The following is a 27,708-nucleotide window of genomic DNA, read 5'->3' as shown; positions in this document are numbered from 1 at the left end:
CAGCAGGACTAAAGGGAGCATCATTTCCCACTCCTATGGAGGGCAGTACATGGGGCAGACCTCAGGGACATCCTGGGGCATCCTCACAGCTTCAGAACTTTTAAAACAGCAAGTGAACTACACAATCCCTGACTGCTTTAGCCCCAGTGAACTACGCAATGCTAGAGAAACAACTCTTTAATGCCAAAACTCAAACTGGAAATGTAGTTTCCTGATGGCTTTCTACTGTGTTAAGTGATTACAATAAATTATCATAACTCTAAACGGTCCAGCCACTTCCTGTCTTTGATACTTGCTATCTGGCGCGAACAGCTGTTGTTTCATTTGCTACAAACCTAGTGTTTAGGGATGAGGCCCATAACTCATCCAATGAAATTGTGAATGGAGTAGGTACAGTACATGAGACCAGTATCTAGCCAAGATCACAAAGGTTGGAACAGGAGCATGACCCAGAAAAAAACTATAGTGCTTTAGTAGGGTGTGATCTGTGGGCCCACACTCTGTTTTGGGCCACACAGATCTTGAGGATGTGGACTTTGGCTGACATTAATTATTCCACTACAAGGAGAGGGCTGGATTAAATTGAAACCAAGAAACAAACAACAGGTTCTGTGTTACTAATTGTGTTAGTCACATTATGGCCTCCTGGATGCACACACTGTGTAATCTGATGGAGAGTCATCCTTGAACATAATCTTTCCATTAGGCAATTCCCATAACATTAAATTCTTAGCCCATACTTGTTCAATCAAATGTATCTTCTATAAATGACTTCACATGACAGAATCATTCAGAAACAGCATTTGTCCATTTTCTCTAGTGTTCTCTGGAGGGAAAACCTGGTCCAGATGTCAAGCAGATGCAGCAGCTACTCTGCTTCCTTTTGGCTCTTTTCCATCAAGGACCAGAGAAAATCCAGGGTGATTTTCATCTTGCTTTTAACATGTTATCAATATCCTTTTCTTCCTCTGAATCTTGATCTGGTATCCAACTGAAAACAAGCATACATACGTTCAATCACATCTGGAATAATAATTTAATCAAACACAATTCTGGTAAGAGATGTCAGTAACTTTATGAAAGAAGCGAACTAGCTTCCAGAAAAATCAAAAATGTGACTGAGCATGCGGTTGATGCCTATAGCCAGCATTCGGGTGGCCAAGGCAGAAAACCTGAGAGCTCAAGGCTAGCTGGGCTACCTAGTAAGACCTTGTACTAACAAAAGACAAAGTGCAAAGCCAGGGAGAAAATTAATGGAAGGGGCATTACAAACAAAAGAACCCACAGTTCCTCCTACGGGCCAACAAAGACTTGCTCCTGTAAAATTGAAACTTCATTTACCTTTTTGTTTTAACTATACCCAATGAATGTTCTACCAAGCCTACCTTTGTAAACTCAAATGTACTTGAAATTTTTAAATAGCAACTGGAAACATTAATGACACAGGATCATGGTATTAAAAATCCTTGAGTTCCTTCCTCCTAGACTGACCCCAAGTTCTTTGACTTAAGCCTATTAATGGAGCCACTTCCTAAGGTCACAGGGAGAAAAGGGTCTGAAGTCAGTGTAAGGCAGAATTTCAAAGTCAATATAGCTGTTCAGAATTCCACAGGAAGGAATTATTTGAGATAGGCCCTATCAGTGAGTCCAACAGCAGAACAGATAGCCATTTATTTGAGCACAGCATGAAGCAGCTGAGAGCCTTTTTTAAATATATAAATTATATATTTTTCTGTACTATGCATTGAAGTCAAGGCCTCACACATGCTAGGCCAGCACTCTACGACTGAGCTACATCTCCAGCCCTCTTTTTATATACTTTTTGAGACAGGGTCTCACTAAGCTCTCCAGGCTGGCCCTGAATTCACTCTATAGCCCAACAAGGCCTTAAACTTACTCCTCCTACCTCAATCTCTTCCAATAGCTAGTATCACAGTCCTGCACCACTCAGCCTGATTGAGAGCTCTATTTTCCAAAAACAAATCAAATATGGTTTGACAACACTGGAATGGTTCAACCAACCCATCTTACTGACCTTGAGACTCATGCTCTGAAACAGTAAGAATTAACCACATGACTTAAATGCATGTTCCCAGCTTCTCTCATGCCCAAATAGAGACACTCCATCAGCTAAGTGTGACATGATGTACTTTGGAAGACTCATAGTCACAGTCTTGGAGGAACAGTATGAAAACCACTGTCTGCTCCAGGTACAAACATGAGAGAAGGTCTGCCTTTTACTGTCATCCATCAAGTCACTGACATTTTAAATTCAAAATTATAGCTAGGTGTGGTGGTGCACACTTTTAATCCCAGCACTTGGAGGCAGAGGCAGGCAGATCTCTGTGAGGCCAGCCTGGTCTACAAAGTGAGTTCCAGGACAACCAGGGCTGTGACACAGAGAAACCTTGTCTCGCAAAACAAAACAACCAACATAAAAATTCAAAACTATTAAAATTACTCAGAAGAGGCCATGCCTGTCAGAAATCCAGTAGGCTGCCCACAGACCTTCTCAGCTCTTTCTGTTCCCCTAGATATAACTCCTCAACCTCATCCCTAGTGATGCACCTGCCCCCACATCTGTGGATCCCACAGACCATCCCCTCCTAACCTCCCACTCCTCACATGTTGCTGCATCCCAGCCTCCAACACCAGCAGGCCTTCCCTGTGAACACAACAGCTGAGCAGAGCAGTAAAACAGGCAACATACAGCTATCACACTCTCCGAAAATCCAGAGAATCCAAGGAACAAAACACCCACCTGACAAAGGTAGACCCAGAACTCAGCACCTAGACCTATAATCATCCCAAATCCAGATGGCTAGACACCAGCGTAAGAACACAAAACAGCCAGGGCAATATGTCTCCCCTAGAGCCCAGCTATCCTAGCACAGCAGACCCTAAATATTCCAGCATAGCTGAAGCACAGGGAAAAGACCTTAACACCAACTCTACGAAGATGACAGAGCCTGAAGAGGTGGCTCAGCAGTTAAGAGCACTGGCTGCTCTTCCAGAGGTCCTGAGTTCAATTCCCAGCAATGCAACCATCTGTAATGGGATCTGATGCCCTCTTCTGTCATACAGGCACACATGCAGACAGAGCACTAATACCAAAAAAAAAAAAAAAAAAAAAGGAAGATGACAGATGTCCTTAAAGAGGAAATGAATAAATCCCTTAAAGAAATCTAGGAAAACACAAACAAATAATTGGAGGAAATGAATACATTCTTTAAAGAAAATACAAACAGTTGAAGGAAATGAATAAAACTGTTCAAGACCTAAAAATGCAAATAGAAACAATAAAGAAAACACAAACTGAGGCAATTCTGGAAACGAAAAATTTGGGAATTTGAATAGAACTATAGAGGCAAGCTTCACCAACAGAATACCAGAGACAGAAGAGAGAGTCTCTGGCATTGAAGCTACAAAAAAAGAAATGGATACATCAGTTAAAGAAAATGTTAAATCTAAAAAATTCCTGACATAAAACATCCAGGAAATCTGGACACTGTGAAAAGACCAAACCTAGGAATAATAGGAATAGAGGAAGGAGAAGAAACCCAGCTCAAAGGCCAAGAAAATATAGTCAACAAAACCATAGAAGAAAATTTTCCTAACCTAAAAGAAATGTCTATAAAGGTACAAGACGCATACATAACACCAAATAGATTGGACCAGGGGCTTTTGTGAATGGACTCACATTTATCACTGGATTCCAAACACTATTATCCAAACCACATCACTACAGCTAATTTACGATTATTAAAACATTCACATTTAATTCTATATATAGTTAATAAAAAGCTTTCCAAAATTGTTAATCACTTACCATTGATCTTTTACACTCAAAAAACGAATACTGCAAAGCTCTGCAGTATCCTTCCTTCAAACACTGCCGTGGGGATTTTCCTTCCTGTGACACACAAACCAATATGAGTATCTGGGAAATTGTCCCACAAAGCACAAGACAACTATTCTTCTGAAAGAAGCTCTTAAAAATATTTAATTTCTTTTTAATAACCTTGATGAAGAAAAACAAATGTAAAGATTATTAAATAATTGGGTACTGAGTCTCAGTTTTTAAATTTTATGTGTATAAGTGTTTGCCTGCATGTCCAAATGGGCACCACATGCAGACCTGGAACCATGGAGGTCAGAAGAGGGTACCAGATCCCATGGAACTGGAGTTTTATGTGATTATGCACCAACATATGGGTGCTAGGAACCAAACCCCGGTCCTCTGTAGGAGCAAAAAGTGCTCTTAACCACTGAGCCATCTGTCTTTCCAGCCCCCAGAGTCTGAGACTTTTAGAACACATCATTAATGTTTATATAAGCCTTCCTGTGGATGAGAACTATGAATTGGATGCCTTAAAATGAGACCCTTTCAGTACTGTACTAAACAGTACATAAATGTTAGAGGGGCTGGAGAAATAGCTAAGTGAATCAACTGCTTGCTGTGTATGAGGTCTGCAGTTCAGCACTCACATAAAAAGCTAGGCCCATATGGTGGCAGGTGCCCATTATCCCAGAACTGCGTCGTGGAGACAAGCAGATGTGGTAGTCTAGCCAGTCGGGTTCAGTGACACACCTTATCTCAAATAACAAGGTGGAGGGGCTAGAGAGATTGAGTCAGCGGGCAAGAGAGCTTGCTCTTCTGAGGTCAAGATCTATTAAGTGTTCTGTCGATGAAGACACACAGGAAAACCCTGGTGAGTTCCCTCTGGCTGTTCCAACTTTTCTGGCTTCCCAGGAGTAATAAAACCTTAAGAAGTCTATCTCTAAGTTGGTTCCGAACCTTCCCCCCACCCCACACCCCCTTCTCCTCACTAGCCCCCACTGGACCTTACATTCTTATCATCCGGGTTCATACTTACTACCCTGAGTTTTTCTGAATCCCCATAGTTCCTCGACTGTCTCCCATGGCATCTCCCAGGCTTATGTTGAATTCCTCCCAGAATGCAATAGTGTAGGTTTAAGACGGGCTAAAGATCGGCAAGGACAAACTATGGCACACCATAAGATCACATTAACTTCCATATTCTAGAAGCCAAGGAACTAAAAATCTCCACCACAGATCCAAGTAGCCACACGGAGCAGATACAGACCTCAACAGCTTCCCTTGGAGTGGGAGTCTCTGGTGGCTAGTGCCCAAAACTGAGCAGAGTGCCAGCACTCGGGAATCACTTCTTGAACTGAGCTGGCTTTAATGTTTACAAAAACCCGAGATGGGGTGATGCGTTAGTTATCTCCCATTAAACACCAGAGGGAACTGGGGCTGAGAGCTCAAGAGATCTGTCCGAAGTCCGGAGCTAATGCTGCGACCTCCACCCTACCCCCACCCCCACCCCCGACCTGACCGCCCTGACGGGCCGACAGGCCGGCAGCGGGTCTTCGCGACGCTCTTGCCCCGGACGCGCTACCTGGAGCACACAGGCCGACTGCAGCAGACACGCGCCCAGGTCCTCCTTCACGCCCGCGCACGCGCCGCCCTCCGGCTTGTCCTCATAATACCGGGGCATGACTGCGCCCGCCGGCCTCACAACCCCGGATCACCGTCTTCGGTCACCGGGGAGCGCCCGGGCGGGCGGGAGCCACGCCCACGGACAGGCTCGAGGGCAAGAGAAGGCCTCAACGACTTCCGGCAGGCCCACCATAAAGACTTCCCGAGTCTTGAGGGTGTGCGCATGCGCGGCGGAAGTGTGTGGTTGTGACGTAAATACGGGGCGCCGCAAATGCGGGCTACGTAGCGGTCGGGGAAGTAGCCCCAGCGGCGCCTGGGCTCGGCTGCCGGGCGAAGGTGGCAGTAATCCTGGGCCCAGGGCGAGGCAGCACGGGCCTTCAGGTGAGGCCTGCGTTGTGGGAGCGGGGTGCCATTCGTGCTGACGGCCGTTTCCACGGACAGCTCGTGACCTGGCGTCTCAGCGGCCGGGTTAAGGACAAGCTGGCTGCCGGCTGCTCAAGCCCTAGGCCCGCGGTGGGTAATACCAAAGACGCCCATTTACGTTGGAATTGCAGAAATAGGACTTTTTTTTTTTTTTATTCTAAGCAGGTCTGGAATTTTACACGGGAGACACATACCCTGAAGCCCTTACGTTGCTTGTTCTTAGCTCAGATGTCACGGGGCCGTCTGTTTTTAGTTGACAGCGGACCCGCAGGCTTAGGGTAATGGAGAGCTGCTGGCGGGACGGGGCGGGGCGCCGAGGTGTGCTGGCACCTGTGGACAGGGAGGCTGAGCGGAGGGTGGGGCGGTGACCAGTGCTCATTTAGCTTCGGACTGGTTTGACCGGACCCTGCACGCTGTTATCCATTCTACCCAGCTATTCTGGGAGTAAAACCACAAAGAACTGGAATTTGCTTCTTTTTTATATCACATTCTGAATAACCAGAAGCTTGCTGGCTGTCGCTGATGGGCTTGTACGAATAAGCTGTGTGTTTTACTTTTTCAGTAACATTGCAAGTTTTTTGTGGTTGCTGTTTTGTATTCAATCTTGGCCATTAAAAACATGAAATTCTGAGTCAGAGTTCCAGTCTTTGTTCTGTGTCCATGAGGAGGTCACTTCATCCTCCTTGTGCTTTTTCCTCATTAGCTAACACAGCTGTCAAAGGCTTGACTGAGGTGAAGGGTGGAAAACTGTGGACTCGAGATGAATGGTTTCAGGTGGTGCAGAAGAGCATGGTACTGCCCTTGATGGAAGTGCAGTTAACACTTGCCAGCCCCTAAAGAAGCCCCCGAGCCAATCCATTGCTTCTGGCCCCCAATCCTTCCTGAAGGTAGCAGGAGAAAATGCACTCTGAAGACAGTTCAGTTCAGCCACACAGTTCTTAAGATTACATCTAAGAGGAATGTTTTTATTCCATCCAGGAAGATGCTACCAAGTACTTCAGTGGGTTCCTCAATGCAAGGGAATGGAGTCTTGAATTCCAGGGATGCAGCGAGACACACAGCTGGAGCAAAACGCTACAAGTACCTCCGAAGGCTTTTTCGATTTCGGCAGATGGACTTTGAGTTTGCCGCATGGCAGATGCTCTACCTATTCACTTCCCCACAGAGGGTTTATAGAAACTTCCATTATCGGAAGCAAACAAAGGATCAGTGGGCCAGAGATGACCCTGCTTTCTTGGTCCTCTTAAGTGTCTGGCTCTGTGGTAAGTGTGTGTTAGTTTACAAGCAGTGTAGTTGAGAAGCAAATGGGTATTTCAGAAGAAACTTATTTAGAGTGTCTTTTGTGATAGCGTCTATGGGTTAGAATTTGAGGGTATTTGAAGTTGTCTCTCCACTCCCCCATCCCAAAAACCTAAAGAAAAGAAAAGAAAAAAGTAATGTTCTTCCTGGTTCAGGCTGTAACCCACAAGCCAGAGTTAACTCCTATATTGGGACATTGAAAAGTAGGGGACAGGATTTACTCCAGAGTTTTTGGGTTTTGGTTTTTTTTTTTTGAGACAGGTTCTAGATGTGTGGGCCAGGCTGGCCTTGAACTCAAGATCCTCTTAACTCATACTCTTGAGTGCTGGCATTAACAAGCATATGCCACCACATTCGCTGACTTAAAAAAAACAAAAAACAAAAAAACAAACAAACAAAAAAAACCTAATGTGAACCTATACTGAAATGTGTGCAAAGAAATGTTAGAATGGGAAATTACATTTCATAATGGGACAAATCTGTGAGGCTGGAAGAATGTAGTGGTTGTTTTGTTTTATTTTGTTGGCAGGAGGAGAGGCAGGGTGTTGGTAGGTCTAGGGATAGAAACCAGGGACTTAAACATGCTAGTCAAATGCTACACAGAGCTACACCCCAAGCTTTCAGAGTAAGAGTACTGAAGGTACTGATTTGTACTTGAAAAACCACCTTCAAGTTCTCCTGTACATCAAGGAAGCATCCCAGTCAACTCTAGGGTATGGAAGTATGGAAGTGCTTTTCACGTTTAACTGGGTTTAAAAATAAGTGGAGTGCCTTCTGCACAGGTGCTATTCTGAATACCCAGTTTGTCATGGTAAACAGCACAGGAGTCCTGTTCTTCTACTTGCATTCAGAGGTGGCATTTATTTCTATATCATTTCATATAACACATATTGAGGGTTTTATTTCATTGTCCACATACCACCACTACACTTTGTCATATGGATGCCAGGGACTGTGTCTTATATCCTAGAGCCTAACAGTGAATCTTGTAACTCTTTATTTCAGTGTCCACCATAGGATTTGGTTTTGTGCTTGACATGGGATTTTTTGAGACAATAAAGCTGCTCCTGTGGGTTGTATTCATAGATTGTGTAGGTGTTGGCCTTCTGATATCAACTTTAATGTGGTAAGTACCATAACTTGGTTTTTTGTATACTGCTGGGCCTCTGTTTGTTTACTTCAGTGGTACAGTAGCTAATGGAAATTCAAATAGAGTAGTCAGATTGGCTGCCAAGATTATTGTAACTTGGCCTCTTGTGTTTATACTAGATCAGAAAATACTTTAATGGGTGCTTATTGTCACTGTAGCAAAGCCCAGAATGGTTACATCCGGTTAAATCCTAAGTTTTCAAGATGATCATGTACGATTCTGCTTCTGTCTGGTTAGCTGTTTTCTGCATGTGCCAGTGGAGACCACTTCCAGCTGTATAAGTGCTTTGCCAGTGTTTAGACCCATTTATGTCTGGAAGGTTATCCTTTGGACTTTTACTCTGCCATTAAGTCATTTGTGTTTGAAAAGGGTTTTATTTTTAATGTAGCTCCTTCCTGATGAGAAGAAAGCCCATCCAGAGGTCTTCAAAGGCCCTCAGCCTACTTCTTTCTGTCTGGAGTTAATTGAGCAACCGTAGTGTGGTGTTCAGCTTCTCACTTCTCTCACAGAGAATGCTCCTGTGTGGTTGGCTTCCAGGGTAAAAGGTAGTGGATGTAATAAGTGGACTTCGTAGAGAGTGAAGATTGAGGAGGAAGCAGAGAAAATTTGATGGACTATTTTACTCGCAGGTGGAGGTCCACATGCTATCAGTCATTTTTTAGTCTCCTTTATAAGTTGGAGTTGTTTCACTAGAGGTTGTTAGGGGTAGTTGGGATGATAGGCCCTTGATACCTAGATGAGTGTTCAGTATATGGTAGCTATTACTATTTTAAACAAAATGCCAAGGCTGTAACCTCTGAGACCAACCTTTTATTTTCCTTTGTAACTGTTGGTTTTATGGTTACTGGATAATGAATGCTATTATGTATCATTAATCTAAACTTCTAAGACCTGGCCTAAGATGAATACTGCTGATGTAAATCAGATACTCATTGTCAAGCAACTTGCAGAGGAAATATGTAAAGCTTCCAAGAACAGTTTCTTGCAAGTGTTCTGCTATGAGTACAGTGATTCTGGATGGGCACAAGGCAACCTGGAGGTTACTACCTTTGGTTTATGTCTCTCCCATAGTTTGATCATGTAGAAAAGGACTCACTGCGTTGTATGTGAGAACACAGGTGTCATAAACCTGTGAGGAGCTGGAAGTAGAAACAATGGCATCCCCCCAAAACACATTGCAAAGGTGTCATAGGAACCAACACAAGGCTGTGTTTTAGGGGAGATACGAGACCCTTGATTCCTGGTTCCAGGATGTGCAAGTGCAGAGGCATGGTTATGTGCAGCATCATGGTAGGTCTGGGGACAGGTGACACTAAATGGCTATGAGGAAATGAGACTTACAAAATAGCCTTGATGGAATTCAGAAAAAAAAAAATTGGGTTCTTATGTTCATGACTGCAAGTGTGGGTTGGAGGGTAGAAGAGAAATGGAGAGCTAGGAAGCTGAGAATGGAGAAAATCTGTTCACACTGTTGAAAAAGTCTCCAACATGGCAGTGAAGTAGAGAAGCCGGCTCAAGTGAGAGAAGGGGATGCCCAGAACAAATGATGTGGGGGGAGGAGGAGGAGGAGAGAAGATTTAGAGCTTCCTGTGCTAACAGGATGTGATGGCTAGGAAGTTAGGGCTTCGGAGACTGTGTGGTAAATGCCAGTGAAGCACTCTGCGCTGGCCCTGCTGAGTCAGGGGGCTGGGGGAAGTTCACTGGAGAAGGTGGCAGGGAACACGAAAGCAGAGAGAGGACTGGAAACCTACAGACAGAAGTCTGGCCTGAGATGTGGCCATCTTGGAGGTGGGAGAGAGCAGCCAGTTAACTGCCTTGACGCTCTCTAGGAAGGAGTTTCTGTCCTATTTAAGGGGTGCATGGAGGTGCAGCAGAGGGTAGTGATTACACAAAAGAACTTCTGGGGAGTGAGCTGCATACTACCTACAATTCCTTTATCAGTCATAACTATTTTTAAATTTTATAATTTATGAAGTTCCGTGTGATAATTTGATTTATATATATAATGATCACATCAAGGTCATTAGTTTCACCCCACACATTTACAACTTATTGGTGTTGGGAACCTTTGAAGTCCTAGCTCTTATAAAATGTCCAGCACCACTGTGCTGTGAGCATTAGAACGCCTTGCTTCTATTTTGATAGCCACAGTCCGACCTCAGTCACCCCTACTTTCTTAGCATCTGGTGTCCATGATTCCATTTCCTGTTACTCTGAGGGCAGGTGTCTTTGTTGTTGTTGTGTTGATCTTTCCTTTCCTTGTTTGTTTCACTGACTTTGTGAAACTGAATGGGACATATTCTTGCCTAAACAGTGTTTGGTGAGTTAGTTTGTCCAAGTGAAGCACTATTGGTTTGACTTTTTGGTAACTAAGTATAGGCTGTTTATTATATTCTGCCATGCTTTCTTGATTTAGTGTGTTTCTCTTGTTGTGCTGTTTAAGTTAGGGACTCACACTATAGTCCAGGCTAGTCTAGAACTTACCATGTAGCCCAAGCTGGCTTTAAACTAAAAATTGTCATGCCTTCACCACCTGCATGCTGGAATTACAAGCGTTCACCACCACAACCCGACCTGTTTTCTGTATTCAATATGTAAGACATTAAATTGAATTAAAATACAGTGACATCGACTCAACAGGAAAAGGCACTTGCCCAGTTTAATCCCTAGGATTCACATGTTAGAACTAACTCCACAGAGTTGTTCTCAGACTTCATGCTATGACACCTCCCCTCCATAAATAAACGTTATAATAATAAAAAATCGTGTTTAAAATCCATTAACATAAAAAGGACATTTTCACAGATGTTTATAGAACAAAGGTCCTTTTCGTTGAGGATCTGGACACGATAATTTTCTGGTAGGTCAAGTTGTAGACCAGCGATAGCAGCATGCATACACACTGTTCTGTCTGGGTGCACCACTAGCCAGCCCTTTTCCCTTGTTTCCTCCAATTTCCCTCACTTTTAATGGTAAAGGCAGTTGATACGAGCCTTGACCATGAGTATTTACTGGGTTTTTTGTTTAGCTGGTTGTTTTGGATGATGTCATCATTTTGGTGATGTCATTTAGGCCCATGGCTTTCAATATCATCTACACACTACCTTAGACCTTTCCTTTCAACTATAGGCTTTGTATACAACTTAATCCATGTTGGTAATTAAGCACATTTGTCATAGCTAATCCCAAACCCAAATCTTGCCCTCTCCTTCCTTCTCAGAACCACTTTTGGTGCCACTAGCCTGTCCTTGGCTGATAGTATTGCTGTCTTCCTCCTTGTTCAGGGCAAGACTGTTGGCTTCACCTTCAACATCACCTCCACTGTTATGTGATGCTAGTGACAGGCTATGGTCTTCTCCTTTTGTCTGTTGACTCTGCTCTCTGATTGGCCACCAAGGAGACCATCAAAACATTTCTTGCATCTTGACCCTGGCTTCTTTTACCATGAGTAAAAGATTGAAAAGTCACAAAGTAGCCACAGGCACCCGAAGAGCTATTTCCTCTGCATTTCCTTTCATTAGCTACCTGCTCTATTCCTTCCTTCTTCCAGGCACACACAGGCCTTCAGCTGTGACTGGCATCAGCAGTGCCTTGTTCTTCACCTAAATGTTGAGATTTAAAACTCGCATCTCAGGTTTGCACCTCTGCCGTTCTCCATAGCACCATGTCAGGCTTCTCCCACTAACGGGAAGGCGGAGACATCGGCCTGTTTCATTGTTCCGTCTATAGAACTTTGGTAACGTGTGGCACCCCGAAGGTGGTTGGTACTGAGAGAATGAGTACATAGTGTGAGGAGTTCTCATTTTGCTCTCCAGGTTCATCTCCAACAAGTATCTAGTGAAACGCCAGAGCAGAGACTATGATGTGGAGTGGGGGTACGCCTTTGATGTACATCTGAATGCATTTTACCCGCTCCTGGTCATTTTGCATTTTATCCAGCTCTTTTTCATCAACCGTAAGTATTTGTTTCTCAGATGTTCTCAAGGTTCTTATTGTGTGAAGAGACTCACTATATGCATTTTTTTCTGGCAGATGTTATCCTCACAGATACATTTATTGGATATTTAGTTGGAAATACCTTATGGTTGATTGCGGTTGGCTATTACATCTATGTAACCTTCTTGGGATACAGTGGTAAGTTTCTTTTGGTGGTTTAAGAATATAACAGGGAAGGGAATAGACATTAGCAGTGGATTTACAAGGCATTGACAGACATTATGGTTCACTCCATATGATCACTACCACAAGTAGAGTGGCATGTAACATTTGTTATAACCTTAAAGGAGCCATGCTAACTCACTATTTCCGAGTTACAGGCCGAAGTCCCTGACTATTCTCTTTCCTTGTGTGGATTCAGGCTCTGTGTTATTAACCATGGGCTAGAGAGGAAAAGGCATGGGCTCATGGTTAAAAACCTTTCTTTGGTTCTGTAGATGATCCTAGGGTCTGCTGATCCCAGGCCATATTTGCAAACTTATTTATAAATCTGTTATTTTTTCTAATGTGAATGAATCCTCTTAGGCTGGGAGTGTGTGGAGTTCAGTAGAAAACCTGCCTACTGTGTGCAAGGTCCTATGTTCAACCCCAGAATCCCCATTGCTGAAGTCTAGAGATCTGAAGATTGATCTCTCAGAACCATCCACAGTATGGTTTGTTCAGTCAGCTCTTCTTTGCTGCTTTGGATGACTGGGACCTTACTGTAAATAGAAACAGCTCTTACCTCTGACTGTTCCTCACCCCATGACCAGTTTCCCAGGGATCACTTCATCTTCCACTTGCCTTTTCTGGGGGATTAGGGTTTTTCTAGGAAATTTTCACATTATCCTGACAGTGTTGTAATTCATGGCACTGAGGCACTGGTTCTCTTAGTGCCTAACAACTGCTGAGTAGTGTGTCTAAGAAGTGTATGTGGGGAACAGAGTTCAATTCCCAGCAAGCGCATGGTGACTCAGCTATCTATAATGAGATAATCTGGTGTCCTCTTCTGGCATGCAGGCAGAACACTGTATACATAATGAATCTTTAACTTCGTGTTTAGTGCTTTAGCTCTTCCCCAAAGGTGGAGTTATCGATTAGACCTACCTCCGTTGGAGTTGTGTTGCATTTGCAGTGGAGACACTCCAGTGCCTCAAAGTGATTTGGTCCCATGTGGTGTCAGTGAGTGTATAAAATGCCATAATGAGATCCATTACCTCGCATACTAAGACTCCTAGGGTATCTGTCTAGATCAGCAGTTCTCATGGGTTATGACCCCTTTGGAGGTCTCATCAGACATCCTGCATATCAGATATTTATGACTCATAACAGTAGCAAAATTAGTTATGAAACAGCAACGGAATAGTTTTATGGTTGAGAGTCACAACGTGAGGAACTGTGTTAACAGGCCGTAGCATTAGGAAGGTTGAGAACCACTGACAGTTGCGTTCATCCCTCTGCTCAGTTTCCCAGCAACCCTAAATGAGATGTATCTGTAGTTCTGCGAGCAGCATCATGGTCCTACGCAAATGTGTCCCTCCTCTGCCCATGTGTGGAGCGCCCTCTTTCAGCATGTTCATGTCACTCCTGTCCTTCTCTTCCAGCACTGCCGTTTTTGAAAAACACAGTAGTCCTGCTCTACCCATTCGCACCTCTGGTTGTGCTGTATGGACTGTCGCTGGCCCTGGGCTGGAACTTTACCCACATGCTGTGTTCCTTCTACAAGTACAGAGTGAAATGAAAAATGACCACAGCAGTGGAGCTCAACTGTCAGGTGTTGGGGAAGGGACAAGTTCTTGTAAAGCCTGTAAATTATCTTTGTAGATACCAAGTTTACAAATTTGAGGTGATACTAACATTATTGTCTAGACCATTCCTTAAAACTAATGAAATGTACATTTCTAATAAATATTTTTAAACTAAAGCATGTAATTGTTTAATTACTTAACCTGACGCTACATATAAAATATCAAGGGCACAGTAAGGGGTAGATGTCACACACTATCTTGTTGGCAAGATGTACAGACTCACCTTTATACGCTTATTCAGCCCGCTCCCTGTGTGTATATGGCCGTGAATACCTGTAGAGATGACAGCCACTGTCTTAGCAGGGTGCCATGTTTCTCTTTTAAAGATTCAAGAGGAACCAGCAACTAGTTGAAAAACAGATTAAGTAAACACCCTAGTAATAGCGCTAAAAAAAAAAACTGTACATTTATTCAGTTTGAGCCATTTTTATTAGAAGGAATCTTGATTCAACATGGCTTTTCAAACTTCTTTATTTCAAATACACATGGACAGTTATAGCACAGAGACCATTATGAAAGGCACAGTCAACAGGACATTATTGGGTTTCAACAGAACATTAATAGCAAACTTGAAAATAAATAATCTGCCTTTAAAAATCCAACAGGTACCTCAAATATTACTGCAGCTATGAACTGTTCAACCCATGAAGACACTGTGAGCAAAGTATGTACAATACATTGAAGGAGGAGGAAAAGAAAACCTGGTACAGCCTAGCAAAGAGGTTCCTTGGGCTGCTCCAAGAAACACCCCCCATGCAAAGACAGCCTTCTGGAGGAAGTGCTCCAGCTGAGCAGATTTTCCACTCCACTGGGGGAAACATGACGGTGAGGCTTAGTGGACTCTACACTAAGAGGAATCTGCTGCCAGCACTCTGGACAGTACTGTCCCAGCAGCCTTTTGTATAGCTCAGACCCTGCAGCTTCAGGTTTTACACCAAGCTGGAGCAAACACAGCATTTCCAATAAAGAATGAAATGCTACGGACCCCCACGCTTTCATTCTGGGACCAAGTGCTAATTACTAGTTCAACTGTACTAGCAGCAGCCATAGGAAGTGGCCTCCTTAGCATCCACAAGTGTTTAGCTGTCCCTACAACGAACCAGCTGTTCGTTGAAAGCAGCTGGAGCCCCACTGCATATTCCACCATGCTCACAGTGGGCGTGGCTCCCTACACACATGCTTCCCCCTCCCTCAAACTCAGGTTACTGTCTGACACTGGACACACAGGGTCACATGCTGCCTGCAATGTGTTCCTGCCTGCCTGCTTGTTTTCACAGGAGCTTTTTTAGGTAGTGCAAAAACTCAGAAAGGGAACATTTCAGAAACAAGGCTTCATTTAGCTAGTGATGGTACAGGGGCACGGGAAACAAAATCCTTGGTTTGGCTTCTTTGTAGGGTTTTTTTTTTTTTTTGGTCTTTGTAAAAGACTGGTCATCTTTTTAGCATTGTATGCTCACATGCATTAATTGAGCATATTTAGCATAGCATATATCTGTTAAGATTAATCATTTAAATCCTAACAACTATCAAAGTTTAAATTTTACAGGCTATAAGTGTTGTTACATAGCTTGGGAATGTCCTTTTCTAGGAAAGGACTGAGCTGGGACTTAAGATCCCTTACCATATGAAGATGACAACACAAGGCTGTGAGACCTGACAGTTTAACCTTCAACTCCTTCAGTTCTGTTCATTTTCCTTCAAGGCTACAGCAGTATGGTAAAAAAAAATAATAAGCACAAATGAGTGAACCAAATAATAATAAACTTCGCTAGCAATGAATGGCTTGGAATCGGAAGTATTTTGGAAAGCATCTAAATACAAAGCCTTGGTTGTTACATCCAGGGTCTACGCTGTGCTAGCTAGCTACTGAACTAAGTGATTTGTTAAAAATTACTTATCAGAGCCTAAGCTCTAGCAGGTATGTTCAGCCCATGGCCCAGGACAGCAATGAATGGCACAATACAAAATTGTAAACTCAAAGCTTTGTAACATTTTCCTTTTCTGTTTGTGTAACTGGACGGTGGTGTTGTCGAGTGTGAACTCTGTAGATGACAGTGCCATGCTGTGGTGTCAGAAGGCTGGACATGCCTGGGAGTGAACATAAAGGCAGGGATTTTCTTCTTTTCAATCTGATCTAAAATACCAAGGTTCATCACTCTTTCAAGTACTTCTGACAGGCCCTTGAGTCCGTGTACTTTAACCTCATCTAGGAGAAAAAGATGCTCCCACACCCACAGTCTCATCCCGGCAGCTGTCTCACAAAACACAGATACAAATCTAACCTGTAGTGGAGATGGGGGTCTCTGACACAGAACATTCCAGCTGAGACCCAGGAATGAGACTTGCTAGCAATGAGTTTATTCTGTATGTCTATCAAAGAATATCAACAAGTAGGGCATGGTGATGCACATCAGCACTTGAGAGGCAGAACTGGGAGCCAGCCTGGGGTGCAAGGTGAGACCTGTCTTTAAAAAAAAAAGTAACCTACTGCAGGCAATCAAATATGAAGACTTCTCAGAACTGTCTTAAATTCCTTTTCTGTTGCTTGTTACAAAACACCACACATCTAGCCACTTAGAGCACCACCCTTTATTATCTCACTGTTGTGCAAGGCTTTACCCGGGCTGTCTTACAAAGCTGCAGTAAAGGTGCTTGCCAGGCTGGCCTCTCACCTGAAGATGTCCATTTCCAAGCCTGGGGTAAGTGTCTGTGGAAAAAGAACTGCAGCTCCTACTTCCTGAGCTGGGAACAAGCTTCCAATCATTAAGGCAGGCCCCCTGCAGTCCTTCAGGGGGCCCCTTCCATGCAATGGTGTTTCAGAGTTCTGTTACTGCTCTCTCTCTCTCACTTCTACTAGCCTGACATGGCTCACGAGATTGGATCGGTCCCCCCCAGATAAACTCCCTTTTGCTAAGTAACAAGACATGACCCTGGATCATGGTCGCAGCTCTTGCTACACTGAGGAGGGGAGGATATTCTACAAGGTCATGGGAGGGGTCATTCTTAGAATCCTGCATACCACAAATACACACTATTAACTGGGATGACCTTCTGAACATACTCTTTCCACATAGCCACACTTTTTGAGGGATAGCACTGTTGAGAACTTTATTTTTCATGAGTATGAAAGACTAAAAAGAACTCTAGTCTACCACTTTCCTGACAGCTTTTTGAAATTTCAAAAACCACTGAGAACCTTTGTTCAAACACACCCTAATGGATGCATACGCATACACACACACACACACACACACACACACACACCCTAGACTACAAGCTAAATTACCCATCTGCATTCGCTCTTTCTCATGCTTTTTAACCAAACATATCTCTTGAGGACACTGATACAATGCATGCTGGGAAAAATGGTAACACCGTGCCAGGCAATCTTGGCCTTCTCACCAAAATACACACCTTTACCTGGACTATGATGAATCCACAGGTCTACTTTCAATCACAGCAGCAGGATGCATTACTCCTCCTTTCTAGAATGTTCATATTTACACTCGACACCACAGTGGCTGGCAGAACCTCCCACCGTGATGACACTGTCCCATATTTCTCAGATACAATATGGTGGCTGCTGGCCACATGTGGCCACTGAGCTTGTGGGCACAGAACTCAACTTCAACAGCTGCCATGTGCTTAGTGCCTTCTGTAGAGGCCAGCACTACTCTAGAGTCTAATTTATCTGAAATACATACCAGATGCCAACCACGACCTATTTTATAGATAGAATTAGTACTGCGTTTGGCACTTGTTCTGTTCACTATTCAGGGGAAAGTGGGTTGGTGGCCTCTGAGGTATCGTGTGTACACCTTGCATTTCCAGGCACTCTGGCTTCCTCTCCTCTGAGCTTCGCTCTCACCAACCTCCAGGGCTCCCACTAAAACTTCCGGCTTGGGGAAAGCACATCTGCTGCGATTATCTAGTGCTGTCCTGGGCACAAAGGAGGGAGCGACGAACACTGAGGGTCAGATGAGCACCTGCTGTGGTGGAAGACAGGAGAGCTGGCCTCCAGAGCACGGAGTGTGTCCGAGAACACACACCACAAAGGAAAACTAGACACTGGGGTGTGTGTGTGTGTGTGTGTGTGTGTGTGTGTGTGTGTGTGTGTGTGTGCCCATGCATGGCAAGGATGGCAGCAGGCAAACATAGCGAAGAGAGAAATGACCCACCCAGATGCCAAGAGAGCCTGCCAAGGCCCAGACACGTTCTAGGCACTGGGAACAAGCTCATGGAGAAAAGCGAGAGATTCCCTGAATGAAGGAAAAGACTTGGCTACAAAGGTCCCTAGCAGCAAGAGGGACGAGTGGAGTTTGAGAGAAGATGTGCACAGAGAGCCATGTAGGGGCCATGGTGGCAGGGGCTGCATTAGTCTCCCGCTAGATTTTCAACCAGAGCCCTCAGGGAGCCCCGGTGCCCATCTGCATGGTCTCAGCATCTGTGACGCTGCTGCTTTAGCGGTCATTTAGTGTGTGAAGATAATGCTCAAATTTTATAATGAAAAGGTATTCCTCTTTGCAAAGGGATTTGCTTGCGTCTTAGGAAACGGGCTTAAGAAATCAGAGAAGAAAATAAAAAGTTGAAGGAAATGAGAGGGAAATTTACAAAACCCCAAGAAAAACTTCAGCTGGGCTTTGACACAGAGCACAGTAGTATTTAAAATCTATATTTTCCCAGTCAGAACACGGCATGCAAAAGAGCTGTTTAGTGCTATGTGTCCCATCCACTAGGCAACTAAGAAAGCTCCAGGCTGGAGGCCACCAGCTAGGACCTCCCACAGCTCCAGGCCTCTACCATATCTGCTGGACATCTGCAGCCCCTGGATCACCAGAGTAGACTGGCTCAGCCGTCCTAACTGTAAAGCACTTTCACAAGCTGGTCCTGTGTGGGACTGCAGGGTAAGGAGGCATAAGCACTCTGTGGACACAGCATTTACTTCCAAGTTCATGATACAGTAGAGCAAATCATTCCATGGAAACATACAAGTGCTACAATTACCTTTCACCAGAGCCCCACAGTACAGTTTTGGTTTTAAAATTATACCCATTATGATTCACACAACAGCATTACCTAGAAAACAATGTCTGAACTCCAAAACCTAACACGGGTGGGTATAAAAGGACAAAAGAGACAAGGTGTCTAACTACTGGTTAAAGACAGGTTAAAAAGGAAAGGAGTCTCATCACCCACACCAGAGGAAACCTGAAGGATTCTGTGTGTGGAGACTCAGACAGGGACCTCCCACCTGGACACTGGGGATCACACTGGTTTCTGTGGCTACACACCATACACAGTACAGTAAAAGAACCCTCAAGAGGACACTGGTCTTTGAAAATCTTGGCTTTAAGGAATGACAAATGCCTCTGAAAATAGTTTGTTCAGAATTGCTGTGATTATAAAAGTACTTCAAGTTAAGAAACCCATCTAGAACCAATCTGGAATGGCAGTGAACTGGAAAAAATGGCATTGATCTGTAATGTCTGCATCTCCAAAAAAAAAAAAAAATATATAGAAAGAACTTAAAAAAGCCAGGGAACTGCTTCTTCAAAAAAAGGTATTGATTCAAAAATTTACTGCACAAAAATATGTACTTCTTACTGTGTTTCTAATAAATTAACTCCATAACATCTTTATGTGTATTTATATATTTATATTTATATTCATATATATATAATCCCTGATCATCTATAAAAGAGGGTCTATAATAGTAAAATAAATGAACTTCAAAAGTACCCCCTTCACAAAATGTATTTAACATTAGTTTTCTCAAATTTTAAGGAATGTAACAATATGTACAACTCTTATGTATTAGTATAATACCAAAATAGTCCCAGTCATATTAACAGGCTGTCAGAATTGTAAAACGTTTGTGTCAAGTTCAAATTGGAGGACAGCTTAGTTTCCAATGAATGCAGTTATCCATGGGAAGAGTCCCTGTCTGAGTGGAAATGACAATCATCTTATCTACAGTAGCTTCCCGAGAGGTAGTGTTCAAGTCCCAACAGAAAAGGCCGTGCTAACTATCTTTAATCGACAGTCACAGGAAAGGATGTGTTGGTTTCTTAGAAGATCAATTGGTGACTTTTTTGATATGAATCTGAAATACAAAATAATGAAAGATTTGATAAAGCAGCTAATTCACAATTCCCAGAAGGCTTCATTTGCAAAATCAAAATGCAATTAAAAAAAAAAAAAGGCAGAGCTGCGTGGCTGCCCAGACTGTATATCTGCTTACCTCATTAAGAATGGCCCAAACAGCAGAATTCTGAATAACCGAAAGTCGAAAGGCTGAAATTGGGTTTAGACTAGGGTCCACGATTCCCTCTGCAACACCATACTCAAATTTTCCTTCACAAACAGAAAGTAATTGTTAAAGACTTGTTGGAGAGTCTGACATGATCATAAAGCACCACCGAAGGCGAAACGTTTCTAGTAGATATCTTTAGACAGGAAAGAAATGAGTTTAAGCCCATTGGTCTGGTTTTATTCAGCTTTTGAAGTTCCGTGAACTGATGTGCTCTTAAAGACCTTCAAGGCAACCTGTGTAAAGCGGGGGTACACTTCTGCCCACTATGAACGAAGAGGCATGGTGAAGACATATGTTTTTACATCAACAGTATATAACCTACAGGATGTCAGCAAGTTGGCACTCTACTCAAACCTGATCCAATCCATTTTGTAACAGCAATCAGCTGACTGCCCCAAAGGTTAAGTTGGTCATAAGGAGCTTCACCATTTCAGATACTCAGGGGCTTTGGGCCTTGGGCAGGGTCTGTCCATGTGTATCGTTCCAAGGCTCCACTGAGAAGAAACTTAGATGTGTTGCTGCTCTATACAATTCCCATATACAACAACAATTAAGATGAAAGACTAATTCATCTAACAGGTTGTTACTATCCAGAATATATACAGAAAACAAAAACAATAATCACCAAAAATCAAATAATCCAATTAATGGCAAGTAAGTTAAACAGAGTTAATGTTCAATAACTGACCAATAAATACACAGAAAAATGTTCAACTCAATATTCCTTAGCCACCAGGAAGACGTAAATCAAAACTATAATAAAGGGCCCAAGAGATGACTCTAGCAGAGTACCTAGGTTCAAGTCCCAGCACTCACATGGTAACTCACAAACATCCATAATTCTAGTCCCAGGGGACCCGATGCCCTCTTCTGACTTCTATGGGCACCACATACAACACGCATGGTGTATATACATATATGAAAGCAACACTCATATACATACAAAAGATACATACAAAAGGAAACAAATCTTTAAAAGAGCCACCAGGCGGTGGTAGCACATGCTTTTAATCCCAGCATGCAGAGGCAGGCGGGTCTCTGAATTTGAGGCCAGCCTGGTCTACAGAGCAAGTTCCAGGACAGCCAGGGCTACCCTGTCTCAAAAATCAAATACAAAAAACAACAAAAACAAAATTCTTTAAAAGAAAAAATTTGAACAACACTGAAAGTCTATCTCACCCCAGTCAAAATGGCCATCATTAAGAAAACAATTCTAAACAGGATGCTGGGGAGAAGGGAGCCCTAAATATTGGTGGGGAATCTAGGTAGGTGCAACTAGAGAAGCAGAATTCTCCAGAGAAGAGCAGAATTACTACATAAGCCTCCTGGGCACATACCCAAAGGAATCTAAATATGCAACAGAGATGCCCAAAGACAGACACTGCATTCTTCTTTCATATACAGGATCTAGATTTAAAATGTGACACAAATCTAGAAAGGGCTCTATTCGGGAAGAGCAACCGGACCAGTGGAAGGCAGAAAAGACAGTCAATAAAATCAAAGGACATGTCAAACATAACAACGCCCGTTATTTGGGCCAGTGACACCTCACTCAGAGGATGAAGGCACTTGTCACTAACCCTAATTAAACTTAGTTCAAGCCCCCAAACTCACATGATGGAGAGAACTGGCTTTTGCGAGATTCCCTCCGAGCTCCACCTACACTCACTCACTCTGGTGCATGTGTGCGAGCACACAAACATAAATATGTGTCATCTGCTGCAAGCCGCAGGAAAACATAGTGGAATTCAGCTACTATCAAAAAAGCTACTACTTAGACAAGCAAAGGACCTATTCAAAGGCCAAGCCATGGCTTAAGAAATCTTGGTGATGTTTTAGCTTTTGTGTATATATTAGCTGTTCCTACAGTGACTTTCTTGTAATGCAATGCATGCTTCCAAGAACTCCTAACAGTGTATTTATCTGACTTTCTTGTAATGCTATGCATGCTTCCAAGAACTCCTAACAGTGTATTTATCTAAAATACCTATCAAGCATCCAAGGCCAAACGAAACAACACCTGTCTCCTAGGTCAGGAGGCTAGCTTTATTTCTTGTGAAATTTACAGTGAGATCCTCCTTCCTTACAGCCTTATTAACAGACTCCTAATTTCTTACCTAACCACTTCTAAGATTGTAGATTGAGCATATAAATTCCCTTCTTGACTAACCGATCATTAGCACTCATTTGGGTTGTAAAAGAAAGCCTGTCAGCCACTGCCTGAGGAAAATTCTTACCAGCCTTTATGACCCCGTAAGAATTCAAGCCTGGTGACCTTGCTCTGCCAGAGGATTGCCATGGCTTGGGTTTATAACTGAATACCTCAGAGACTAAGGAGAACTGTGGTATAAGGAGAACGAAGAGAGGATATTGAGGATTTTGGCTGGAAAGGATTTTTGACTAGAGAACTGGAGGTCAGGATGGAAGATGAGGAAGAGACAGACGGGAAAGTACTAGATGGGTAAGAATGAGATGAGAAGGACCTAGATGAGGCAGAACTAAGATGAGAGAATTGAGATAGAACTTAGAGGGGACAACAGATAAAGGTAGAGACAAATCAGGCGAGAAAGGAACTAGGCTTGAGTACAGAACTGTAGCTGTGTAGACAGAATTTTATCCCAGAGGAAAAAAGCAAATGGACTAAAGAGCTCGGTGTGCTAAGATTCTATTTCCCAAAAATAGTTCTCGCCATTTGTAGTTTCTCTTCTGAGCCCCCGGGAAGTATATTATTAAGGCTGGTCCTTTAATAATATCCAAGAGTAATTAAAAACAAGAGACTCATCATCTTCTATAATGATAGATACTAACTTAAAGACAGAAGACAAGCAGAAAAGGCCCTCTACAGAAAGAAGCAAGACCTTCCACAAAATGGCAATGTGTCCCATATCCATCTTTTCTTGTTGTAAGAATAATGTCCTTCTTAAAATAAAATAAAAATGGTTTAAGAAAAATGACGAGAGAGAGAGAGAGAGAGAGAGAGAGAGAGAGAGAGAGAGAGAAAAGAAAGAGAGAGAGAAAGAAAGAAAGAAAGAAAGGAAGGAAGGAAGGAAGGAAGGAAGGAAGGAAAGAAGGAAGGAAGGAAGAAGAGAAAAAAGAAAAGGAAGAAAAAAAAAAAACCTTTCTAGGGCAAAGTTCTCCAAGCCAGAGGTCAGCAAACTTCTCAATGAAGGGCATTCTTTGTGGGCCACAGGACAGGTGAGGATGCTAAACCGAAGAGGTCTCTGCCTCATCTGTATGGATGCAATTCCACACACCTACGTGTTCTGGAGTACAGGCATGCCGAGGAGATGAATGCAGTTCCTTACTCCTGGACAACACTCAACTTAAATGAGAGGTTCAGAGTTGGTTTTTCCCTGTCATCGGAACTCACTGCAAATGTCTGTCATTGCTGACCTACTGGTGACAGATGTTTTCTGGACTGTGTCCTCGAGACATCCCTTGACACAGCCCAGGTAATACCAAGCACCAGTATGAATCGACAAACATGTAATATTTTAAAAGATACACTTGTGTTTGCGTTTGTATGGGGGTGTGCATACCACAGTATGTGCATGAGGACAACTTTCAGGAGCTGGTTCTCTCCTTCCACCATGTGGGTCCAGAGGATTGAACGTAAGTCATCAGGCTTGGTGGCAAGCGCCCTTACCAACTGGGCTATGCTGCAGGGCCACACACATATGATTTCAGTGGCGCATACTCACCAGTTGGAAGTTATTTACATATTTATTTTGCTTTGATATTCACTTTCTGCCACATTATTACACTGGAGATGAATCACTTCCAGTTAGAGGAAGAAGCCTCTCACACAGTTCGATTGATTTTGAAATACAGCAATTCTTTATTCACAGTGAAGCATTTCTAAACCTCTGTTGCCATGGTACTTCTGCCCTGGGAGGTGTATCCCCTCTCCCTCTCTGTACGTGTCCTTTAAAGAAGCTGATTATACTATCTGCTGTTTATTTTCCTAAAGAAACAAGATTAGATATTGTATTAGCTTAAGAGAGTTCTGATTTTCACAATAGGCTTTGGCTGTGACTCCTTTACCCAGTCAGCCATCAACAAGAACTTTATGACTATAACACCTACTATCACAGTCCAGCATCGACTATGAAACCTCCTTGAAATAATTCTTTTCTTTCTCCTTTTCCTCGTCTTTTTTCCTTCCTTCCTTCTTCTCTTTCTTTCCACAGAGTTCAAGCCACTAAGTATTAGATGAAGTAGGTAGGTATTAGTTGACAGGCAGAGAAAACCGGACAAGGAAAACACCAGAGTGGCTGCTAGCTGACATAACATACAGCCAAGTCTCCAGAGGGCAAGCTGAGCATGCAAAGGCATTCCTGCCCATCACGCTTATCTTTTGAGCACACGCCCCATCACCGTAACTGAGCATGCTCAAGACTGTACTCCTAAACTGCGCATGCTCAGGAATGGCCTAATCTGTGCGAGAATGTGTGCCAGCTCACTAAATAAAATTCCACAGTTCCTTTGTTAAGAGAGAGCACTGCTTTGGAAACCCCGTGACTACCTTGCCTCCTGGCAAATCCTAACTCTGTCTCCATTCTCTCCTGTCTTGACTTTGCACTCACCAAGATGTGAACCTGCCGTATTTAGTCCCAATTAAAATCCAGACTACAGACACAGAATGGGACTTCAGAGGTCCTTGGCCATGGCCCTACTCCTTCCCCACACTGGCCTGTGGTCCTTTCCCAGGTGACATCTAGCTGAACCCCGATTCCATTTACTAACCCTAACACCCTCCAAGGCTTCCTCAGGTGCCAATGTCAGCCAGCATCACAACACAGAGGGCACACTCCAGAGGGAGGGTCAGAAATCCAGGTGACTGGCATGTGGAAGTCAGACGAGGGCATGAAAGCAGTGAAGACCATCCAGACAGAGATGGACAGAAAGACACAGCAAAGGCAGACTCGCTGTCACTGAGATACAGCCATGACACAGATGACAGAGAAAGCCGACACGCCAAGGAATCCACCCGGGATCCGAAACTCCGTCAGGTCAAAGACTTTAAGAGTCAGCGCAGGAAATAGGGGCGGGTTACGAAGTAGACATTACCTATTCTGAAATAGCCATCTTCTAATCGCTTGTCTTTGGTTTCTTTGCTGATTTCCAAACTGTCGCTCTAAAATAAAATAAAAGCAACAACTGTATAGGTAATTATGCCCGCTGAAAACACACCTGACTCTGCATATAAAAGTTGCTTTTGTGGCACAGCTATGAAGAAAAAATGGCATCTCAGTTGAGGATTCTGAAAATGTGTTAGTAAAACTTTAACTACCCTCTCAGTCTGCACAGAATACCAAGGGTCAGGAAATGAAGACTGCATGTTAACTTGAACAAAATGTAGGCATTTCTTACAGACCAGTGAATTAACTTGTACATTCCCTATCAGGCACTCAGATGTCCACCTGGTATTGTGGGACTCAAAATACACAAAGTAAACACTGTGGTATAATGTGGACCCTTTTCCTAATATAAACAACTGTGTTATTTTCCAGTAGAAAGCAAAATGAAGACTATGGATAAAACAAATGGGTACATTAATACTAGGTATCCAACATTTTAAAAACTTAATATTACCACCCACCATTAAAGTCCTACATCTCATGAGAATTTTTGTTTGCCTCATAAATAAGAACAACCTTTAAGTACCCATTGTGACAACTGGCTTTAATTGTCAACTTGACACAACTAGAGATCAGTGGGAAGAAAGCCTCCGTGAGGGGCTGTCTACACTGGGTTGGCCTGTGAGCATATCTTTGGGAATTACCTTAATTGATTTGGGAAGACCCAGCCCACTGGGGGCAGAACCATTCCCTAGGCAGGGGTCCCTGAACCATGATAAGAGAGGAGAAACTGAGCTGGGCACAAACAAACATACATGACAGCATGCATGCATTTCTCTCTGCTCTTGACTGTGGATTTGATGTAACTTGATATTTAAAATTCCTGCCTGACTTCCCCCCAATGATGACCTATAATCTGGAATTGTAAGCTAAACTTAGACTCTCTCTCCTTGCCTAAATTGCGTTCTGTCAGGACCTTTTATCACGTAACAGAAACAAAACTAGAGCATCAGGAGTAGCAGCAGCCATACCTTTAGAGGCAGGACCTCCACTGTTGTGTTTAACAGGATGTCTCCTGGGTGTTCTTGATTGCCACTGTGGAACAAATAACTGGAAATACACACCACAGAATGAAAACAGGAGTTAGAGTGTACAAGATTCAAGAACACATCCTCACCCCAGAGTGCGCTCTTAGAAGGTTTCTGGCACAGGATAACCACACCAGAACCCAGCTGACTCAGAATGCGCTGGGAAACTTAAGACTGAAGGACGCAGCCCAGGCTGTGTGTGATCTCGGCCAGAAGCCCCCACACTTGCTGTTTAACAGTCACTAAACACAAAAGTGTCCACAGTCTGATCTGTTGGCAACATTTCCCACACAAACCCGCAATCATGACAATCACAAGTGTAGCACCTTTCTTAGAGTGTAGCATCTTGTGTCAGAGTTTTCAGGAGGACAATCATGGGTCATGGCTCACTGAGAGCCTCACTTTAGGGTTACGAGTTTGGTGTGGCGGTAGAACACTTGCCTGGCATGTACAAAGTGCTGGGTTCAGTCCCCAGCTAGGACATATAAAGTATGTCTCACAAGAGTTGCTCGTGGTGGCACATGCCTTTAATTCCAGCACTCTAGAGCAGAGGCAGGCAGACCTCTATGAGCTGGAGGCCAGCATGGTTGACATTGTGAATTCCAGGCTAGCCAGGACCACACAGTAAGTTCCTGCCTCAACAAAACAACAAACAAAACAAAAATGTAAATAACCCTGTTGGTTTAGTTGCATCAGAGGTCTAAAAGCCTAGGCTTAGGAATCAGAAAAAACCCATTCTGGCTCCCTGGATTCCTTGAGTCCACCCACCTTTACCAAGACCAATTAACTTGCAACATGAGTTTCTGCTATTGCATATAGCTATGCCCATGCACCACTCACGACTATAAATTTATGAGAATTGACGAAGGCATCCAGCACATGAAAAACCCTCAGCCAGGGAATGGTTACAAGTGACAACTTGCTTCGAGTGTGGTATTTGTGGGCAAACATCTCCTGTGACAGGAATTTTATTTTGAAACTATGCAGAAGAGGTTTTCCTAGCATTTTCAGATGAGAAATACTGCTTTCATTTTTATATTTTGAAAGAGAGGAGTGTGTGTTTATGTGCGCAGGACTGCGGAACTCACAAAGGCCAAAGGTCATTTG

General features: G+C 43.4%; 3 protein-coding genes across 7 annotated transcripts in view; 1 reads left to right on the top strand and 2 right to left on the bottom strand.

The window, feature by feature from the left end:
* Positions 1–445: 445 nt before the first annotated feature.
* On the bottom strand, positions 446–5,667 carry LOC131893936 (cytochrome c oxidase assembly factor 5). The gene is made up of 3 exons (XM_059244080.1): positions 5,424–5,667; positions 3,830–3,913; positions 446–991 (listed from the first exon to the last, which is right to left on the bottom strand). Exons 1-3 carry the CDS (start codon positions 5,520–5,522, stop codon positions 950–952), a joined length of 225 nt encoding a protein of 74 aa, XP_059100063.1. The 5' UTR covers positions 5,523–5,667; the 3' UTR covers positions 446–949.
* Positions 5,582–15,500, top strand: Unc50 (unc-50 inner nuclear membrane RNA binding protein). Of its 5 annotated transcripts, XM_059244076.1 has the most exons (7): positions 5,583–5,845; positions 6,866–7,149; positions 8,192–8,312; positions 12,152–12,291; positions 12,369–12,470; positions 13,916–14,085; positions 14,725–15,500. In XM_059244076.1, the coding sequence occupies exons 2-6, from the start codon at positions 6,870–6,872 to the stop codon at positions 14,050–14,052; spliced, it is 780 nt and encodes a 259-aa protein (XP_059100059.1). In that variant the 5' UTR covers positions 5,583–5,845; positions 6,866–6,869; the 3' UTR covers positions 14,053–14,085; positions 14,725–15,500. The 5 variants fall into 5 exon arrangements, with proteins under 5 accessions (XP_059100061.1, XP_059100059.1, XP_059100058.1 ...); XM_059244078.1 differs by lacking the exon at positions 14,725–15,500 and having other exon boundaries at positions 5,582–5,845; positions 6,870–7,149; positions 13,916–14,235; XM_059244075.1 differs by lacking the exon at positions 14,725–15,500 and having other exon boundaries at positions 5,584–5,845; positions 13,916–14,235.
* Positions 15,501–17,934: 2,434 nt separating this feature from the next.
* The window catches only part of Mgat4a (alpha-1,3-mannosyl-glycoprotein 4-beta-N-acetylglucosaminyltransferase A), a 99,968-nt gene continuing 90,194 nt past the window's right edge, over positions 17,935–27,708 (bottom strand). Inside the window, exons 12-15 of the mRNA XM_059281526.1 lie at positions 26,545–26,623; positions 25,503–25,569; positions 20,361–20,473; positions 17,935–20,222 (exon numbers count right to left, since the gene is read on the bottom strand). Coding sequence (XP_059137509.1) covers positions 20,196–20,222; positions 20,361–20,473; positions 25,503–25,569; positions 26,545–26,623 — 286 coding nt within the window. The 3' untranslated portion in view covers positions 17,935–20,195. The remainder of the gene's footprint in view (positions 20,223–20,360; positions 20,474–25,502; positions 25,570–26,544; positions 26,624–27,708) is intronic.

This window comes from Peromyscus eremicus, chromosome 16_21 (assembly GCF_949786415.1).
Source record: "Peromyscus eremicus chromosome 16_21, PerEre_H2_v1, whole genome shotgun sequence".
In the NCBI taxonomy this organism is placed as follows: Eukaryota; Metazoa; Chordata; class Mammalia; order Rodentia; family Cricetidae; genus Peromyscus; species Peromyscus eremicus.
Note: the sequence above shows the minus strand (reverse complement) of the source record. Positions and strands in the feature narration are given on the sequence as shown.

What these genes read in the sequence shown, in the direction of transcription:
- LOC131893936 (XM_059244080.1), bottom strand. Translation starts at nt 5,522, where the DNA reads ATGCCCCGGTATTATGAGGACAAGCCGGAGGGCGGCGCGTGCGCGGGC. An exon ending in AGTCGGCCTGTGTGCTCCAG is followed by an intron (nt 3,914 to 5,423) that starts GTAGCGCGTCCG and finishes TGTGTGTCACAG; the next exon opens with GAAGGAAAATCCCCACGGCA. An exon ending in TTGAGTGTAAAAGATCAATG is followed by an intron (nt 992 to 3,829) that starts GTAAGTGATTAA and finishes GCTTGTTTTCAG; the next exon opens with TTGGATACCAGATCAAGATT.
- Unc50 (XM_059244076.1), top strand. Translation starts at nt 6,870, where the DNA reads ATGCTACCAAGTACTTCAGTGGGTTCCTCAATGCAAGGGAATGGAGTC. An exon ending in CTTAAGTGTCTGGCTCTGTG is followed by an intron (nt 7,150 to 8,191) that starts GTAAGTGTGTGT and finishes TCTTTATTTCAG; the next exon opens with TGTCCACCATAGGATTTGGT. An exon ending in CCAGCTCTTTTTCATCAACC is followed by an intron (nt 12,292 to 12,368) that starts GTAAGTATTTGT and finishes TTTTTCTGGCAG; the next exon opens with ATGTTATCCTCACAGATACA.